Consider the following 21,103-nt stretch of genomic DNA (forward strand, 5'->3'; position numbering starts at 1 on the left):
CCTCCTGAAAAGGTATAATTCTTATTATTTATTTTATTTTGTTGTGATTAGGTAACAGGGGAGGAGATCATTAGAAATAAAAAAAAGATGATTCAAGATAAAGAAATGATTAAAACATGAGCTTAAGAAAACAGCAGAGCCAGATCTGCTTACTGTAGATATTGGAACCCTTTTCCCAGCATGTTTTATTTAAAAGTGTATTCGCCATGTATTTTCCTCTCATCGTGTATCTTTTTGCTCCTCTCCTCTACAGCAAGACGGTTTTTGGATCTATTCTGAATACTGTAACAACCACTTGGATGCCTGTATGGAGCTGAGCAAACTGATGAGGGATGGAAGGTACCAGCACTTCTTCGAAGCCTGTCGTCTCCTCCAGCAAATGATTGACATCGCCATAGATGGCTTCTTGCTCACCCCTGTCCAGAAAATCTGTAAATATCCACTCCAGTTGGCGGAGCTTCTCAAGTACACTGCACAGGAGCACAGGTAGTGTATGCTTTTTTGTTGAGGTCACATTTAATATGCTGATTGAGCTGTTGCTCATTTGTGTTTAAAACCAAGTCATTACTGATGCATCATTGTTTTGCAGATGCATTGGGTTTTGATGCAGCCTTTGCAGGTGTTGGGTTCATAGTACTAAAGAGGTCATTATGCATGCATGAATTGAAACAAATGTTGTTCACCTCCTCTTTTAGAGGAATACATCTCACCAGGAGAAGCATTTATGTTACAGAACTACACTTTATCAACAGTGGTCATAGTATTGTTGCGTGGCTCTGTGGTTATAAATAGGTAGCAGATTAAATATGAATTTGGGCTTTGCTGGCACGTATACAAGCATTCTCCATGCACTGCCTGCGCAGTACAGAAGCCCAGTACACAATATAAACATTTGCAGATGATCTCCAGCATCCAGATGTGCAAACTCATGCGTGCAAGCCCACAGAAAACATGGTGTAAATGATTCAGCGTGTCTCAGCCAGCTTCAGGTCATTCACAAACCATGCGTTCTCAGCAAGAGAGGGACAGGTGCCAGCTCTGACAGCGAGGCCCGCCAGATCCCAGTGTTTGACTGTTGGGAGCTATGAAGAATCTGCCAGATATAGGCTCACGCACATACACACAGTATTGTCACACACACACATGCATTATCTTCCAAAGTGAGGATCTGATCCGTAGCACATCTAAGCCAGAGGGATAAATCCAGCTCAGTTAGCATAGATGCAGTCAAAGTTAACTGCAGATAGAGAAAGTGGCTGATTAGAACTAAATGGCAGTGTGTTTTTTGACTGGGTTCCAGCAGACTTAGTGCTGTTACTTAAGTTTATAACCCAAGTCTTTTTATAGGCCACTCTGTATCACTCACTACTGCAAAATCACATGTCTGTTTTTTTTTTTCAAGAGTGGCCCATCTCCAAGAGCTATAACTTTCCTTTTAACACCCAGGAGTAATTATGTTTACATTGTAACCGTAGTGACTATCGATACGTGGCAGCAGCACTGGCAGTAATGCGGAACGTCACTCAGCAGATCAACGAGAGGAAGAGGAGGCTGGAAAACATCGACAAGATCGCCCAGTGGCAGGCCTCTGTTTTGGACTGGGAGGTATGTGTATGCATCGACTGTAGAGTATTTACAAACCCTCTAAAGTCCACTGATGTTGTTTTATTGGCATGAAGTGCTCTGATCTATTTAGTCCATCTGTGTAAGCGGACATTCTGCCTTGAGATAGAAAACCGTTATTCTTGCCAATTAATCTGTCACTCAGAGTACACCGTTTTATGTAAACTCCTCTGGGAAAGCATAAAATTTATTATTTGTACATGCATTTAGCTCACTGCTACCCATTCAACTTCTCATTAATGCAACTCTCTCATCAGCCGATTAGATGGCCATGGGTAGAATGAGCAACGAAGGTGACTTAAGAGAATGGTTCTCAACCTTTGTCCTTAGGGCCCCCTTACTCGTATCTAAGTAAAGCTAAGCCCCCCTGGAAAAATTTGACTTAACATTATATTATTCTTATTTTAAATTGTTTTCAATGACAAGATCCTAACAAAATAGACCTATCTACATAAAAGGTTCATGCCAAAAGATCTATGCATAAGGTACCCTAATTATGACGCTGTAGTAGTACCACTTTAAAAAGTTAGAAATATGTAAAGGATCATTAATTTTTTAGAAAGAAATCAAAATTTTAAAGTTTAGTAATCAGAAAATTACAAGAAAAACTAGATTACTTTTTAATTGTAAATGAACAAAAACTTTGAATTTTTTAGATCATAAAGTCAAAAAAGGCAGATTGTGGAAGAAAATCAGACTAGAGCCTGATCAAATGATGTATCTTACTGGGACTGATCAAAAAGGAAATAATTGTGATTTTATCCCAGAATCATCCCATTATCATAATCATCTGGACTAAGAAAAGACATTTCTAGTGGCTGGAGCTTTCCAGTCACCGTTTTCAGTTTTTTTCTCATAAATTTAACTCTAAATACTTACAATTTTTGAGTTTATAACGTCAATATTTATTTCTATCTTTTGGGATGGCACTAATATGCTGTTGTACGTGATGTTTCTGTTCATGGTTAAAACATATATATGCATATCTAATTTTGTCTCATCAGTGCAGACAGGGCCCTACAACCCCCTGTAATCTTTGACCCCACACCCCAAGTTGGGAACCACTGCTGTAGAGCAAACAGAAAGTGGTCCGAAAAGGAGAAAATATCCATTTAGCAGTGCTAAATGTGCCAAAATTCCTTGCTGATGGCAAAGATCAGAGGAGAGAGTGTTCAGATTAGTTCAAGCTGACAGAGATGCAACAATACGTAAAATGTTCACTCATGACAACCAAGTAATGCAGAACAGCCTGAATGCACAACACATTTTACCTTGAAGCAGATGGGCTACAGCAGCAGAAGACCACACCTGGTATTACTCCGGTCAGTTAATAACAGAAACTGAGACTACAGTTCACAGAAGCTCACCATAATTGGATAGTTGAAGACAGGAAACCTTTGCCTGGTCTGAGGAGTCTCGGTTTCTGCTGCAAAGTCAGAATTCGGTCAAAAACAACATAGGAGCCCACCAACAACCATAGCACATTCAGAGTCACTCAAATCACTTTCCTCTTTATTCTAGTGATCATTTTGAGCTCCAGCAGATTGTTCTGACCATGTCTACATCCCTGAATGCATTGGTATTGATTGGCTGATTAGATATTTTGCATTAATTTGCCACTGAACAAGTATGAATGATGAAGTGCCTGTTGAGTATATTTTCTATGCTTAGATGTATTTTTTCTGAATTTCTGGATGTCAAATTAGAACACAGAGAGGAAAGAAAACGTTTCAATCAGTAAAGCTGTTACTAAAAGTATACTCAACATCCCACTGTGGTAAAAATAACACTGTAGGATGTTTAATGGCAAAACATCTTATCTGTTGTTTTCATAACTTTTAAACATCACTCCTTGATCTTCTTAGGTTCTTGTGTTGCCACTTTGGACTTCCTGACATTTATTTAGACACAGACTTGCATTCCATGATGGCTGCATAATGTTCGTAACAGTCAATGAGCCTTTCCTTTTATTCAGTTTTACTTTAGCTTGAAGAATCATTGTTGAGACTACAACGGTGTTACCATAATCATGAACAGACTAAAAGACAGCCTTAATAACAGGACTGTACAGTAGGACATATTAGTGCACATGCTATAAAAAATTGGTCTGTGCCACGGGTTTTGTATTTTTCTTGTGCAATGACAGTTCAGGATAGAGACATGTGCATTTTGACTTCAGGCTAAACTTGTACTCACCCCTCGAAGGCATCAGACTCAACTTGGACTTTGTAGTTGGGGCACAAAATAAATTCAACCTGAATGTCAGTCCTTCACATCATGTGGAACCCTCTGCGTCTGGCTTAAGGCATGCACAATACAAGTGGCCACCATGAGCTCAGACAAGCGCTGCCCAGCACCACTCTTGGTTTGATTTGAGGACTGTGTTCTGAAAAAAAAAAAGAAAAGAAAAATCACAAATGCACTGAAACAGGGACTTCCTGGTTGCTTGGAAACACCCAGCACATTTTTTGGAAATATTTGAGATACTGTCAATTTAGAAAATATATTTAACATAGGAATGGTCATTTTTTAAATTAGTGTAGATATTCCAAGACAGAAACTTGAACAATGGTACTGATAGTAACAATGATAGGACTACTTGTAATGGTGATAACATATGAATGTAATTAGGTGATCATGATAATAAGGAAGTTATAGAAGTGATTGAAATGGTTACAATAATGATGATGATAAATGGTTTTGATAATAACAAAACTAGAGCCCTGGGCGGGACTCCATACTCTTGCCTGCTCCCACAGCTTGTGCAGTCCACTCCTGCCCACACCTGCAACAGGTCGCTCCTGGATTCTGACAGTCCGTGTTAAATATTAAGAATAACAGACAGTGTGTTTAATTCAAGAAATGGTAATACTGATGTGTTCAATTAAGCACCACATTGACACAGTTTCCTCCCTGAATGGAGAAAAATTCGTAGAAAACAACCACAACACTCACATCTTCATCATGCATAACAGTACTTAACAGTTTATTCCTACAATGCCACATATTTCTTTATTGATATTTTAGGGCTGATCCTTTGGATTAAGAGCCAATACTCACCTGTTATTAGACATTATTGTCGTTATTATACAGATCCAATGTGAAAGTGAGACAGAGACACATTGTCTAAACAGTCTGAAAAATGTAATCTGAGTATTCCCATCATTGCACTTGACAAATGTCTTTCAGAGTCTCAGATTTCACAAAAAAATGTTTTTATTAGGCTGAGAACTACTTACCAGCTATGAGCAGACTGTGTAAATTTAGTTATTTTAGGCTTTTCATTTTTGGCAGCTGAATGAAAACACAGTTTTATCTGTGAGTGTGTTCTATATTTATACATCGCTCTTCTGTACCATGTGTCTTTGTGTGTTTGTGTCTAGGGAGATGATATCTTGGACAGGAGCTCAGAACTCATCTACACTGGGGAGTTGTCATGGATCTATCAGCCGTATGGACGCAGCCAGCAGCGAGTCTTCTTCCTCTTTGATCACCAGCTGGTCCTCTGTAAGAAGGTAAGCTCTCTCTCTCCCTCTCTCTTTCTCTCTTCCCTTTCTTCCTTTGTTTTGAAGAGCTATGTTGGCTGAAAAACAAGCTGATAAGCTAAAACACACCCTCAGACTGTGTTCTTAAAGTTGTGTATCACATGGCTGGTGACTGAGGTGCTTGAAGACAATGTGACTTCATCAACCTTACTCGTGAGCTGCAAAAGGATTATGTAATACTGTATGAGACGCACCAGCTCTCAGTGAAGATGCGCTCAAGTCTCCCGCACCTTTTACAAAATGGAGCTTTGGTACTTTGGGCTCTAATGCACCAAGGCTGTGCTCTCCTGTCAGATGGATGTTCATGCTTGGCTAGACTTTGAAACACATGCACATCGGGACACCAACACAAACGCAGACAGACACACACACGGGAGCTAAATAACTGCGTCATCCCTTGCATGCATGTGTACACAAAGAGGAATAACGATATAAACCATCAAACAGAACAGAAGATGAACAAAGCCTTATAGATTAATTGATTTTTTGTTTTTCTATTTCTTCTCTGTCCCCCTCTCTTTCATCTCTGACACCAAAAATGAACTGAAGCATCTCTGTCGGTCATCACATTTGTAAGATGATCTCATCCGCTAAATTAATTCCGCTCCAAGACACACTGAATTATGAAACTATTCTTTGTTCTTTGCATCCTTCTTCAGAAACCTGAGCACAACATGTATAATGGCAGCCCTCAGGGTATGTTAGTAACACATTGCAAGTAGTCCCCCATCTTTTTCTCCCATCTCCTTGTCTCCTTATCGGCATATAGATGCAGATTTGTCCATGCATGCTTGTTAAAAGATGCTGTTCTTTATTTTCATTTCCTACCGTCTTTGACCTCAAAGTGTGACTGGATGTTATATGGTCCTGAGGCAGTTATTATAATGTCTCTTATTATGTAATAGGAAATATTCCTGTGTAGTGCAAAAGTCACATAGCTTAAGGTTATTTTTGTTTGATGGACTGTTGCAGAGCTGGAAGAGTTGGCATGTCTTGATAAACAATAAGCAAGTATTATGATGATTTATGAAATGATAAGTCCGTGTATGCAAAAATGTATGGTCCAGCCTTTAAAATGGGAGGATTTAATTCCCTTTTCTTTGTCCTGTGTGACTGTTAGTTGAATTATCATAGACTGTTAACAGTGTTGACTTGGGAGAAAACTGGACGGTAAGACATTTGAACTTGACTTTTGCTATTTTTCTTCTTCTTTAACAACCAGAATAATCAATTTATCAGGGAACAAATGAAGAGACTTTACAAATATTAAAAATTATTTTTGGCCACAGTAGTAGCTAAAAAACATAAATTAGGAAAGCAGATTTTTTATTGCAAGCTTTAAAGGAACGATATGCAGAACTTCCTCACTGCAATGTCAATAATAATGTAAAAAATGGAACTCCTATGTACTGTATATTTATTAGTTGAAATCTTACATATCTTCATATATTTCCAACAGCTATGAGAGCTAGAGAAATTCATAGTTTAAAAATTGTAACAGGATGTAAGCTGTCGCTACAACAGAGACATAGTGAAAGGCATAGGGGCAGATCCGCTAAAGCACAGCATGGATTTTTGCACATTTTTTCATCTGTGAAATTTGCAAAACAGCTCTCTGTCCCATTTACATGTCTGTAAATGAGGAGGAGGAGGAGGACTATTCAAAATTCAGAGCAAAATTGTTTCACTCAGATGAATATCAGCATCATTACAAATAACAACTAATCCATAAAGGCCAGTGCTTGCTGCCACAGGCAGTAACAGTAGTACAATTTAACACGTCATGAAACAAGGTACTAAACTGGTGCTGTTTCTCTCTCCCCCTCTCTCCTTCTCATTTCTCTTCTTTCCACGTCAGTCAGTCGTTGCTATGTATTCTAAGATAAACTTTTCATTAACAACAATGCGCTGTTGGACCGGCGGGAACTCAGCATGAAGCAATTTAGAAAAAAAAAAGTTTAAAAAATGAAATACCTTATCAACGAAATACCTGACTCTTTTACCATGTAAGTCTCTCATCTCCTATTGGAAAGAAATAAATTCTTGTTTGGAAAAAAACACTCCAACTGAAAGTAAAGTATTTCAGAAGCAGTGATGAGTTTGAAATGTCATTTTATATTTTACAGTAAGCAATCAAACGTTGGAGCAGCATGCATTATTATTAGACTGTCTTTAAATAAATCAGCTCAGAAAAAGTTTACAGCCAGGCTCTCCTCCTCACTGTTTATGTAGAGGAAGTTATCTGTTTGTGATGTAATTAGTTGTCCGTTTACTAGAGCTTTTTGTCCGTGTGCACACACAGCATTCTGCACATTCAGATGTTTTGGTTTCCAGCATAAAAACAGTCCAAGATATTTAATCCTGCTGTCAGACAGAAGTATAGTTTCTCTAGTGTTCGAATTATTTTATCAGATTATTCTTTTGAAAGGAAGAGGATATGGATGATGTAGGAATTGTCTTCACGTAATTGGTTAAAAATTAGCATAACATAGGTCCTAAAAAAAAATTAATTTACCTGTAAAAGAGTGTAAAGAACACTGTAGTGTCTAAAACAGACTGAAGCTGTCTCAAATAAACAATAATATCTGCGCATCATTGTCCTCCTTTTCCTTGGCATCAAATAAATGGCTCTTTACTGCTCTGTGCATTATAATTATAGATCATGTCTGCGTAAACTTGCGGTGTGAAAATTTGTTGTCTGTTGCAGGCTGAGCTGCTGTTAATTCTCATGGTAAAAAAAATCCTAAACATTCAGTTAATTAATTGTAACTATAGTGATTTATGCAGCAGGAAGTTAAGCAGCCTGCAGAATATAATTGTACCAACCCCTGACTGACCAATGACTGATTTCCAGACCTACTAGCTTGTCTGATAATGTGTTTTATGTGATTTAGTATTAACAGCACAGGTACAGATGTGTGTGCACTGTATTTTTTCTTTTTCTTTCTTCCAGTCTCTAAATCGCACATTATCGTCTAATAAGTGCCGACAGGTGTACCTCATGTCTCTACACAAATGAGTTCTCAGCATGAAAAATATATTTTTCTTTTTTCTTTCTGTCTCAGTCTGTTGTTGTTGTGTTGTGATCTTAACGTACAGCCTCTGATGTGCCACTTGGCCTGTGGCAAAACACACGCTAAGTGCACTAGGCTGGAAATTTCATGACATTTTAGCACCTGCATCTCATTAGTGCAAATTCTTTGTGGATTCTAGTGGATTCTTTGCAAAAGAGGAGCTATAAGCAGGCACAAATCAAACTCTAAAGTTGGCGCAATTAGCACAGCAATTTTACCTGAAGAACTGCCACACAAGGAAGCTGTTGCATGTTCTTTTCTTCTGGATTATTTGTGATGGGCCATGATTGTTCTCTTCAATTGGTTTCAAGTTCAATGGCCCAATCAACCCCCACAATGCCACACTCCATCCCCTTGAACCCAGTAAAGTCATGGCTGCACTTCTCATCTCCCCATAATATTTTCTCTCAAGCTAAAAGCATAGCATAAACACAATGCAAAGCTTTGTATTTAGATGTGAAAATTACCCAAGTACATTTCTGACATGATGATGTGAACTGAGTGTAATGTGTGTCCAAAAATGTTTATTCCCAGCTAGCTATGAAGTGAACAACTGAAGGTCTCTAATATATGGAGTTGTGACAGAGTGTATCATAGAGTGATAGCAGACACAAAGCAAGTCTTACATGCCACTTTTACAGGTAAAATTAAACTGCAGAAAAGAAAAAGAAGTATCAAGCAACTTCCTAAAGCTCCACTGTAAACAGTTATATCTTGGGTTTTGAATCATTCAGTATCTCATGATACAATTCTGATTCTGGGGGTCACGATTCATCCTGAATTGTTGTTTTGATTCACAGCACATTACCTGTTTGTTACACAGAGGTGCTTATTTCAGCATCTACTTTCTTCTGCTGTGCACTAACAAGCTCCAAATTCTTTTTGACTCAAAAAGCTTTAAAAAATGTGTTCAAGAGAATGCAGCTTATTGCTCATGTAGGATTTTATTATCTGGTTTTAATAATGTAAATATACAGAGGAAAACTATAAACAAAAGTGACATTTATTTGTGTTGAGTAAAAAGTTGGATTTGTGAGCTTAATCCAAATATTTACCAGAAACTATCCTGGAAAAACAGTGGCATAATCATAAATCTAAAGCATCCATTGTTACTGATGCTGTAGGAGCACAGAGCTAAAACAGTTCAGAATTGTCTGGCAGATTTCTAAATTGATAGTCTGTGGTTATTAGCTTCTTATTCTAATCCAGGATTAAGGCTGGGCAATTTTCTTAAATCTAGATTAAAGGGCAATATGGCCTGCTGTAATTTTCATATCGCAGGAGGTGCAATATTTCTTAGACCTGTAATTTTAATCATTTCTGTAGCAGTGATGTTATGCTCTACACATCATCCAAACACTGAAGAAAGAAACATTTTTTTTTTCTGGAAAAGTTTGAAAGAAATCCTGTTTCTTATTTTTGTATGTTTTTTATTTTTAAAAATTAGAATATTTAATTGAACATTCCTTCAACACAGAAAATCACATTGAATTTGCATTATGAGGAAAAAAACACAGATAATGTTAATCAGCCCTAATAGTTGTGATAATTGCTCACAAGGCAAACAATTTGGTCAGTGTACAACTGTGATTGAAGTCAGTAAAAACTAACTAAAATTGATTTCATACATCATCTAATCTTATTCTATCATAGAAACTGAAACAACAATTATTTATAATTTATCTAATATTTTGTTGTTATAGTATAGAGTGATTTATGATTGAGGAACTTCAAAAGTAATTAAAAATTAATTTGTAATGGCAATATTGGAAAAGAAATGTTATTATAAGATAATTTTTCCAAATTGTTGGACCCTATTCTGGGGGAAGTATATGATGTGAGCTCAGGCATTTGACTTGTTCCTGAAGTGTCTCAGGTTTTTTGGCAGACTTAGCATAGGCTAATGCCTACTTTGGGTCATGCTTCCTTCCATGTATGTACAAATAGAGCATGAAGTCCTGCTCCTGATCCTGTTGATAAGTTTAGGGAATTTTGACTTAACAGCATGGTTCACTGTTGATCAGGCTGACACAGATTAGCCCAGTGAGCCTAGCTGTTGTTGCTAACTGCTAATTGGCATTTTGTTGTGTGTCAATGAAGACTGGTGTTGTTGCGGTATTTTTACCTTGTTTTTGGACTGCTTGCATGACTCACACCCAACTCCTGAATTTAGGGTTTTTGAAGAAACCAGAAATAGTCCAGTATCTTTGCTTTTAGTCTTACAGGCAGCAGATAAAACTACAGTCAGTGTTATCCCACAACTACTACTACTACATCTGCAGGCTTATTTGTAAACCGAATATGTAAAAACTGCCATCACAGCTTTTATGGTCCCATCGATTATGTGAAATACACTGTATTGCCAAAAGTATTTGCTCACCTGCCTTGACTCGCATATGAACTTAAGTGACATCCCATTCTTAATCCATAGGGTTTCATATGACATCGGTCCACCCTTTGCAGCTAGGACAGCTTCAACTCTTCTGGGAAGGCTTTCCACAATGTTTAGGAGTGTGTTTATGGGTATTTTTGACCATTCTTCTAGAAGTGCATTTGTGAGGTCACACACTGATGTTGGACGAGAAGGCCTGGCTCTCAGTCTCCGCTCTTATTCATCCCAAAGCTGTTCTATCGGATTGAGGTCAGGACTCTGTGCAGGCTAGTCATGTTCATCCACACCAAACTCTCTCATCCATGTCTTTATGGACCTTGCTTTGTGCACTGGTGGACAGTCATGTTGGAACAGGAAGGGACTATCCCCAAACTGTTCCCACAAAGTTGGGAGCATGAAATTGTCCAAAATCTCTTGGTATGCTGAAGCATTCAGAGTTCCTTTCACTGGAATTAAGGGGCCGAGCCCAGCTCCTGAAAAACAACCCCACACCATAATCCTCCCTCTACCAAATTTTACACTTGGCTTAATGCAGTCAGGCATGTACCGTTCTCCTGGCAACCGCCAAACCCAGACTCGTCCATCAGACTGCCAGATAGAGAAGCTCGATTCGTCACTCCAGAGAAGGCATCTCCACTGCTCTAGAGTTCAGTGGCGCTGTGCTTTACACCGCTGCAGCCGACACTTTGCATTGCACTTGGTGATGTATTGCTTGGATGCAGCTGCTCAGCCATAGAAACCCATTCCATGAAGCTCTCTACGCACTGTTCTTGAGCTAATCTGAAGGCCACATGAAGTTTGGAGGTCTGTATTGACTCTGCAGAAAGTTGGCAACCTCTGCGCTCTATGCGCCTCAGTATCCGCTGACCCCGCTCCATCATTTTACGTGGCCTACATCTTCATGGCTGAGTTGCTGCCGTTCCCAATCACTTCTACTTTGTTATAATACCACTGACAGTTGCCTGTAGAATATTTGGGAACAAGGAAATTTCACAACTGGACTTGTTGCATAGGAGGCATCCTATCACAGTACCATGCTGGAGTTCACTGAGCTCCTGCGAGTGACCCATTCTTTCACAAATGTTTGTAGAAACAGTCTGCATGCCTTGGTGCTTGATTTTATACACCCGTGGCCATGGAAGTGATTGGAACACCTGGTTTCAATTATTTGGATGGGTGAATGAATACTTTTGGCAATATAGTGTATGTTTTGACATGCATTTCTGCAGAATGCACATGACAATATATTGTCGTATCAATTTTTTAAACACAGGCCCAGTCTACAGGACCTGTTGCTCACTAGTGGAAGGTGCCTGGTACTTCCATTATATCAGGGTTTTCAGTCACTAGCTCAACTCATCTTCTCTGTTGTCCTACAATGGTGGAAAGAACTAGCCAAGTCCATTCGATCCATAGAGTCCCTTTCTACTGTCAAGAGTAAGCTAAAGACCCAGCTCTTTACAGAACACTTAGCTAGATTCTTCTCCGCTGCTGTCCTCAGTGGTAGAATGAGTCTTCCAAATACGGTTGGCTCACACTGTCCCACTCTGCTTCTGGGGGTTTTGTGCCCAGCTCTTTGTAAGTGACCAGCACTTGGTACTGTGGTCAGTATTTATTGGGGAAGATAATGTTTTCGATGTCTGATGGGACTAAAGCACTTTGTTGCACTTCGTGATGTTGTTTCCTCCTGTCTAGATCTTTGCTGGTGTTGTGCTTACTCTCAGATGTATGTCGCTTTGGACAAAACCATCTGCTAAATGCCATTGTAACATGTAACATGATTGTGGCATCTACAGCACATCTCTATTCACAGTACAGGCAGCACCTCAGTATGTTAACTAAAGTCATGTAAACACTACAGATGCTTAGAGAATAATTAAACATATGTGACACATCTCATAAAATCTGATAAATTTCTAATTACAGGGCTTATTGTGTCGCTGTTTGGATTTTACATTTGATTATACTAATGAACAGAAAACCTAGTTAATATACTTCCATTTGTGTAAGTATTACTATAGATATTTTGTGATAGCAAGTGCCAAGTAGCTTTGCTGTGAAATATTGCATTCTGCAATGTGTGTGGAAGGTGTTTGTATGTTTGGGCAGCAGATGGAAAGGGTTGCATAAGACAGACTCTCAGGATAACAGGAGAGGGATGCTTGTTGACACCTCTATGGTTCAGCTCACACACATACAAACATTAACAGACATCATCTCTGCTCTTTATCAGGACCTGATACGCCGGGACATCCTGTACTATAAGGGACGCATCGACATGGACCGCTACGAGGTGCGGGATGCCATAGACGGGCGTGACGATGACTTCAACGTCAGTGTGAAAAATGCATTCAAACTGTGCAACAAAGACAGCGAGGAGATCCACATCTTCCTGGCCAAGAAGCCAGAGGAGAAGATTCGCTGGCTCAGGGCCTTCCATGAGGAGAGGAAGATGGTGCAGGAGGATGAGAAAATCGGTTAGTTACGCACCTCCCTGTTTGGAACGCTATGGTTTCATTCACAATGGCCAATGGAGCTTCAATAACATATTCTGCTGGCTGTAGCACTCTACAATGAGACTTTTTCAGTACAAAACATTGAGTCCCTCATGAAGACCTTGGGCAGGGACAAGGCTTTGTCTAAACTGAGATCGTCAAAATTATATTTAAACATATAACCAAAAATGTAGTAGCTCTCAATGGCTACTTTAAATTAAGTCTTTTGTTCAGAAAAGGTGTGTGAAAGTCTAATCTGTTAGGATTCTTTCACTAAAAATAATCAGAGTTTATGTTAATTTTTGACAGCGATGTTGCTGTCTTCATTATTTCTTTGGGCCGTGGGGGGCTTAGGTTTTCTAAGTCACATAAATCCTTTGCTAAATGCTTTACAGTGTGTGTGGAGATGTTTGATACATTTTTCCTCCCCTTTTCCCTTACCAAGGTTTAGATTTCCTTAGGCCAAAAAGTAAATGTTATGGTAAAAATACTTCGGTGTTAAGTTTTTTCAAATATGCGACAGGCAGATAATTACATTCTTATTTTTGCTGATGCTTATGCTGCTACGGAGAACACTACTAGTACTAATATGTGAAAGATTCTGCCTAAACTCAACAAACTTTACATAGTCCATCCCTTTAATCTTCAAATTTTCTGTGATAATTTTGAGGAGTATTGTGCCTTGAAATGAACATGACCTACTGCTGATATGTACAGCAGATATGTTAGCTGTAAACACTGACAGGAATTTTCATTTGTTTATTCTGATACAATGCTAATAATCTTGTGCATCCCTGAAAATGTATATATACCATCATATATTAACATGATGCACATGTAAACTAGCCCTTTATAGATTTAATGTTATTGCTCTCACTGTTTTATACCTGACCCAGTGCACTAAATCCTAACCCATAAAACAAGCTGAGCACTGAGTAAAAGCTAATTTTAGTTGTAGCTCAGCTTTTCTTTTTCTGTGCCATTTTTAACATAACACTGCTTTATTGTGTGCTTTATGTGCTTCATTAACTTGGCTTGAAATTTTAGTTATTAAGGTATTTAAATGCGTGATGGTAATGATCATTTTTGTCAACATTATCTGCTGGTACAGTCTCCACTCACACAGCACTTAAAGTATTTTGTAACTGTTTATTATTTTTTTTTTTTTTGATTAACCTTTATTTAACCAGGTTAGTCCCATTGAGATCAAAGATCTCTTTTTCAAGGGAGACCTGGCCAAGATTGGCAGCAATACAGTTTCAAAATCAAACACACTTAAACTCGCACAGTTCATGTGGTCCACAGGATGGCCTCCACTGCACTAAAAAGAACCTTGAGTTTAATTTTCTCTCCTCCTCTGCTGTTTTAAAGTTAACTGAAACAGAAACTTGAGTCATGCAACGATCAGCATCATCCACTCCCTCATACTTGACATTCCCTGAATTCAAAGAAACTCAAAACAACAAAAAGCGAGTGCATAAAAAAATTGCAGCTCTACAAGCACAGGTAGCCACAGTCTGTGATTATCAGCATGGACTGATCAGCTGAGATGAGGGACAGAAGAGGTCTTTGTAGCTCAGAGTTTAAGACTGAGGTGTCTTGATGTAAGGGTCCTCATGGTTGCAGTGTTCCTCTTTCTTACCACCTTTCATCTCAGAAAATGCAAATACTTGGCTGCTCCACTAGGTTTTGAAACGGCTGATAGTCGTAACTGTACTAATCATTTGTAAAGCCCTCCTTGGTTACTAGGGGTATAACGATCCATTGATACAAATAGATACATTGATTGGTTAGCCAAAAGCAGATCAAAACATTGATCTAAACTAGTGGTTCTCAACCATTTTTATCTGAAGTCCCCCCTGCTTGTATCTGAGGAAGGTCAAGACCCCCACGAAAAAAAAAAAAAATGTGATAGCTTGCGGTCAAAAATGTACACAAGTTTTAATTCTTTTGTGGACTAAACCGTAACAAAATAAGCCTACACATGTTTATCATACCCAAAAAAATGTGTATGAACTATTTGAGTTTTGTCATGTTCTTAGTTAATAAATGCCAACCAAATTTTGACAATCGTAGAGCAGACGAAGCCTCAGACCCACCCTAGGGGGTCCCGGACCCAAGATTAGTAACCTATGATCTACATTGTCACATTTCAGCTACGCTTTTATTTTTGAAATTCCTCCCACCCACACATTGACTGTTTACTCTCTGTACATCCTCAGCTAGCGGTAGCGGCAGTCGCTAACAGTAAGCTGCCAAGTTCAAGAGGATATCCACTCCTCTTTGGCTGTGTGGACAGTTTTTGGACAGAGACTTGGGTATATGTTTGCAGTCGTTACCTGTGGGGGTTGTAGTGTGGGTCTGTTTATACAATGGCAGCTGATGGTGCGATTAGCTTGCATGTAGCTTTAGTATAGTGTCAGTTCAGTTAGACCTCAATCATATTTCTTAATTTAAACAAGAGCAAAGAGCCACGCTGTAAGCTCCTCTTTGCAGAGTAGAACTTTTCGCTCTTCTCCCAATTGGCCTCAGCATAAATTCTATCCACATCATGCTTCACTGCTCATTGATACAGCAACCAGTCCAGCTCACATGGAGCTACACATGCAAACAACTTTATTTTGTCTTGTCACTCTGCTTGGCCTGTCATGTGACAGAACATTTGTCCAATAACCTTCTGAGAACTTTTTTATAAGTCCTGCCCTTCCCAAACGCTCTCTATGCGAGCCCCCAAGATGAATGTGAAATAAATCCATGCTATGGATGTAAGTTTGCTTTAAGTTAACATCACAGCTATTTAGAATTACCAGATATACCAAATATAGTCAGTATGAAAGTCTTTGCTCTTTCTTTAAAGAATGTTAAAGTATTCTTTGTGGTTTTGGGTTGAACTACTTGTGTGTTCATCAATGAAGTAAAATCCAATAAAGCATTTTTCATAAGTAACCTGTGCTTTGAAAATTGAGGATTGGGATTGAAAAATAGTCCTGGATTACGTTGTGGATAATTTGACTTGCTCCATCAAACACACCTTTTTTAACCATGCTGAAATAAGAAATTGAGGTCACAGTTTCACAGCAGTTCCCTGAAAAGATAAACTTCTTTTACTGAGTGAAAGTTTGTCTAAAGAGGATGTAGCCCAGAAACAGTTTATGATTCATGGGTCAGCAGACCAATCAGAGAGCCAACAAAGAGTCAGTTGTGACATGATAACTTACCTCTTGCTATGAAAGAAACTACTAATGGCAGCCCTTTTGTATTGCTGTGTATCTATTTTTGGGAAGTGATTGATAATGGTATCAGGTCGATGATTTTACTAGCCTGTTGGCAGATCGTTTTCAGCAGTATCACGCTTCCCCTCCCACACTGGTATTACTGTAAGAACAACTCAACATGTGCAGAACTTCTGTTAATCTTTTAATCATGTTTGTCGTTTAGGTTTTGAGATCTCTGAGTACCAGAAGCGACAGGCGGCCATGACAGTGAGAAAGGTGACCAAACAGAAAGGTGAGGCAACAAGAAGATATCAGGTGATTCTCCTTTTCTTTTTTCGCTGGTGTGCTCTGTCTTCTCATCGCTGTTTACTCTTCCTTTAACTTGCTCTCTTTTTCTTTAACTTTCTACACCTTTTTTTTTTAAACACGCTTCTTTGTTTACTAATGAACCTAGGATATCTGTGTACTCAATAAGCTAGAAAAGTCATGTTGTCACGCTATATTACTTTCACTATTTTCACTTTTAAGTTAAATGTCTGTTAGTCCGCACATGAGGTTGACTTGATATGAGTTCTAAGGCAGCTGATAAGCATCAATGAAAAGACAGAGGGCTGTTTGCATGAAGTATTAAGTTTAAAGGGAGGTACCAGTATTGTTAACATGTGGGTCCTGTGTCACGCTTGTCTTGGAAAAATGTATTACCTCACACACCTGTTTACTTTTTTTTTTACCTGAGTTAGCATGGTTGTTGGTTCTCATTACTGCCTTTTTTGTCCAGTTTTGAAATATACACAGACCACTCATGCTTTTATTCACATGTAAAGAAACAAAGAGCCTTCCTTAAATTTTGTGATGTTATAGCATGAGTTAAATTTGCCAAAATAACTTCAACAGCCAATGACTAACTAACTCTGTGACAGAAAATAGCAGTGCATTCAGAAAGTATTCAAAGAACCTGCCTGCAGAGCTCAGAAACAGGAGTGTTGCAAGGCACAGATCTGGGGAAGGCTACAGAAAAAGTTCTACTGTACTGATAGTTCCCTATAGCACAGTGGTCTCCATAATTCTTTAGTTAAAAAAGTTTTGCACAACCAGGACTTTTCAAAGAGCTGGTTGCCCAGCCAAACTGAGCTACCGAGGGAGAATGGCCTCAGAAAGAGAGTTGACTAAGAACCTGATGGTCACTCAGACTGAGCTCCAGAGATCCTTGTGGGAATTGGACCAAGTTTAAGAAGGACCAACGTCACTGCAGCCTTCCACTGATATGTGTTTATAGCAGAGTGGCTAGATGGAAGCCTCTGACCAGTGCAAGACACATGGAAGCCCATTTTGCTTTCACATGGAGTTTTGTGAATTCCAAGCAGGCTTTTGTGTATTTTGGGCTATGGAGAGACTCCTGTCTAACCACTCTACCATAACCCCAGATCAGTGGAGGGCTGCAGTGATAATCGTCCTTCTGGAACTTTGTCCCATCTCCATACAGGATCTCTGTAGCTCAGTCAGAGTGACCATCGGGTTTGACGGCCACTGGGAACCTTCAGTGCTACAGAATTTTTTTGTAGCTTCCCCAGATCTGTGCAACAATCATGGCTGAGCTCTGCAGGCAGTCCCTTTAACTTATGATGTGGTTTTTGCTCTGATATGAAATGTCAGCTATGAAGCCTTCTATAGAGAGGTGTGTGCCTTTCCGAATCCTGTCCAATCAATGTAATTTACCTCAGGTTGACCCCAATCAAGGCATAGAAACAAGTCAACAACAACTGAGAGAAATGGGAGGAACCTGAACTAAAATGTTTGTGCAAGGGTCTATACTTATGTCAATGTGATGTCTTATTTTTGATCATTTGCAAAACATTTTGAAATTCTGTTTGACTTTGTCATGATGGATGGAGTACTGAGTGTAGATTAATGAGAATAAAGATGATTTTTTTAAGACAGGAGCATCAGGTTGCAACAAAACAAAAATGAAGAAAGTAAAGGAGTCTGAATACTTTTTGAACGCCCTGTATGTCAAATAAATGACTGAAGTTGCTTCTTCCTGACTAAGCATCAGTCAGAGGGCCCACATGTCCAAACTGCTGGGATCCCCCTTTAAGATTTAGTCGTTTTAGTGCGAGGCTAGTTGTTTGTACATTTACCATTACTGATGTTCTTGCTATTTGCCAGTTTCACTATAAGCATGACCATCCATTAAAGTATTAATTAACCACTGCTGGAATGTTTTCTCTGACGTTAGGTTCCCTGTAGATGTCTGTCAGAAGTATATGTTGTGTGTTTCTAAGTGCTGTATGTGTACATGGCTGGCACAAGGTGAAGTACTCTCTTGAATTTCAGATTCATTTATAGATTTCATCTTGAGAAAGAGGGCCATGTTGTATGGACATGGTTTGAAAATGATAAAGGTATATACATTAGAGTTCTCCTTAGAGCTAGCACAACAAGATGCCATGGCAACTGCTAAGCAGCATTGGGAGGTGTTGTGATTAACATTGGAGCATGCAGTCACTGTCCAATCTGTTTACAAGTATTATCTTGACTGTCCAAGATAAACAGGCCCCACTAACACAAATAGATCGAACCCTTCTAACTGCAAAAACAGTGTCTGGCAAAATACCCGTAACAAAAGACACTGTTTCTCATCTTTTGCATTCTTTTCTAAGATGCCATGGCAACTTTTGAATATCTCATCTCCAAATATGATTGTATCTGATTTTTTAATTGCACTAGCTTAGTTGTGATGCTTGTAGACTGTAGCTTAATGACATTGTAGACTGTAGTTTAAATGCATATTAACAGCTTTTTGTTGGCTCTATTTTTGCCACTCTTGTGTTCTCAAGTGTCAAGGGTGCTATTCAAACAAATGTGCTGTCTACAAACACGGAAGAACAATGTCCCTTGTCCAAATGCCTGAATCATCATCGTATCAGATATAATCCGTTGGTTCTCTTGTTTGCCTGCCACAGAGTTTGATTGAATAGCACCTGAAGTCTCCCTTGTGTCATTGCTAGAGCTGAATTTCACTTTTCTTCCAATTCAGCCGTCATCATATGATCATACTGTATCATATCTCAGGTTTAATATGCAGGAATGTTTACAGTGCAGGCTCATTTGTATGTCTGTGTGCCTGTTTTCTTTGGAAGCATGACTCGATGTTGTGTTGTTGTGTCTGTATCTGATCCATTACTGATTATATTTCCTGTTTGCTATCCACCTCCTTTCTTTTTCTCTTTCGCTTTGCGCCCCGAAACACCTCCTTGCCCCGTCCCCTTCCCCACACCCCCTTCTTGCTCTTTTTGCACCTGCCTTCCCAGGTGTAAACAGGTGCACGCCCCCCTCATACCCGCCCCCCCAGGACCCCCTCAGTGCGGGGCAGTATGAGGTAACGGAGGACATGGCACAAGGAGAGGTTTTTGAATTCAATCAATCCAAAAGAGGCCAGGCTCCTTTCTGGCAGAATTTTAGTAGATTAGCTCCATTTAAGAAATAGAGATTCACAGACTCTTCTGAAGGACCAGCTATTTTTCTTAGAAGCACTAAACACTGGATGATCATGTCCCTTGATGAAGAAAAATATGGAAAACACACCTACACAAGAGACTTCAAAGGACCAATGTTAATACAGAGTGTGATTGAAAGCAGCAAGAGGACTGAAGACTTGAGAAATTGCGAAAAAATAAAACTTTACAATTCATATATGTTAGTAACGTTCTAAGTTATCATGCTTCTTCAGTTGAGTCGACTGTCATGAACTCTTTCCCTTGGTTTCTGCATATTCACACCATCTGAATGTCCTGGAGTCATAGAGATTGTTATATTATTTCATTTTTAAACCATCATCTGGAAAGAACCACGGGGTCCAGCCAGGGCATTCTAGTAGTATGATTGTTTTCCAAAAGCTGGGATCTTGCTGTGCTGCTATGTGAGATTGCTCGCTGCATTCTTCTGAATGTGAGATCAAATAATGACGGGGCCTCAGCTACCGGCTGCGGCGTCTGAAGGACCTGCAAAGCTCAACTGTCAGCATCTTCTCTGAGTTAGATCCATTCTGCCACCGATCACAGACTGCTCAGGCAATCTCCGCTTCACTGATGTCTGCATCTGGATCTCACTCTCTCAACGCTTCACACTTCTCTCTAGCTGTTTGCGTATAGTAGCCCTCTCTTCACCGAGTGTGACGCTCACAGAGTCTCCCTCTCTCTCCACATCCCTCTCTTGTCCTTCCTATCTCTCTACCCACCTGCTCAGCCTCTGTGAGTCAGTGGCTCTCAGAGGAAGAGCTTCATTCTTCTGGAAACCTGCCATTGGCCATGATACGACGGGTCAGGGAACAAATCAATAGTTGGAACATCAGTAGAATATTTACATCCTCTCACCAACCACTTTTGACAGGGTATTCATAACCAATCACACCGGGGGCGGGGGCTATCGGGTTGAGTTCACGCAGAGTTGCCGCTCAGATGAAACAGCTGAGAGCAGGAGATAGGCAGGCTACGGTCCACCTGCCTTGTGTTAGAGCCCTTCCCCACTCTCCCCAGAGACCACCCCTGTAGCACTGTGCTGGCAGCTCACTGGGTGTTTGGAAAGAGCACAGCCTACCTCCAGAAAGAGCTAAAAGTGAAGCTGATGAATTGGCCAAGGTGTAAAATAATCTCTTTCTCACGTCAGCTGTAAAAAAGCAGTTGACTTGTTTGTATTGCTCACATTGTAAAAAGCACAGCACATATTTAGTCTGAGGTGTACTCTTCTTGCACTTGATTTG

General features: G+C 39.5%; 1 protein-coding gene across 7 annotated transcripts in view; it reads left to right on the forward strand.

The window, feature by feature from the left end:
* The window catches only part of LOC121516072 (rho guanine nucleotide exchange factor 9), a 76,913-nt gene extending 55,875 nt beyond the window's left edge, over positions 1-21,038 (forward strand). For 6 of the 7 annotated variants that reach the window (XM_041797138.1, XM_041797139.1, XM_041797142.1 and 3 more), the window contains 6 exons: positions 254-486; positions 1,476-1,605; positions 5,007-5,138; positions 12,868-13,111; positions 16,568-16,636; positions 19,656-21,038. In XM_041797138.1, coding sequence (XP_041653072.1) covers positions 254-486; positions 1,476-1,605; positions 5,007-5,138; positions 12,868-13,111; positions 16,568-16,636; positions 19,656-19,831 — 984 coding nt within the window. In that variant the 3' untranslated portion in view covers positions 19,832-21,038. Of the gene's footprint in view, positions 1-253; positions 487-1,475; positions 1,606-5,006; positions 5,139-12,867; positions 13,112-16,567; positions 16,660-19,655 lie in introns of all 7 variants that reach the window. The other variant, XM_041797141.1, reaches the window with a different exon arrangement.
* The last annotated feature ends 65 nt before the right edge of the window (positions 21,039-21,103 follow it).

Source organism: Cheilinus undulatus, linkage group 10, assembly GCF_018320785.1.
Source record: "Cheilinus undulatus linkage group 10, ASM1832078v1, whole genome shotgun sequence".
Classification (NCBI taxonomy): domain Eukaryota; kingdom Metazoa; phylum Chordata; class Actinopteri; order Labriformes; family Labridae; genus Cheilinus; species Cheilinus undulatus.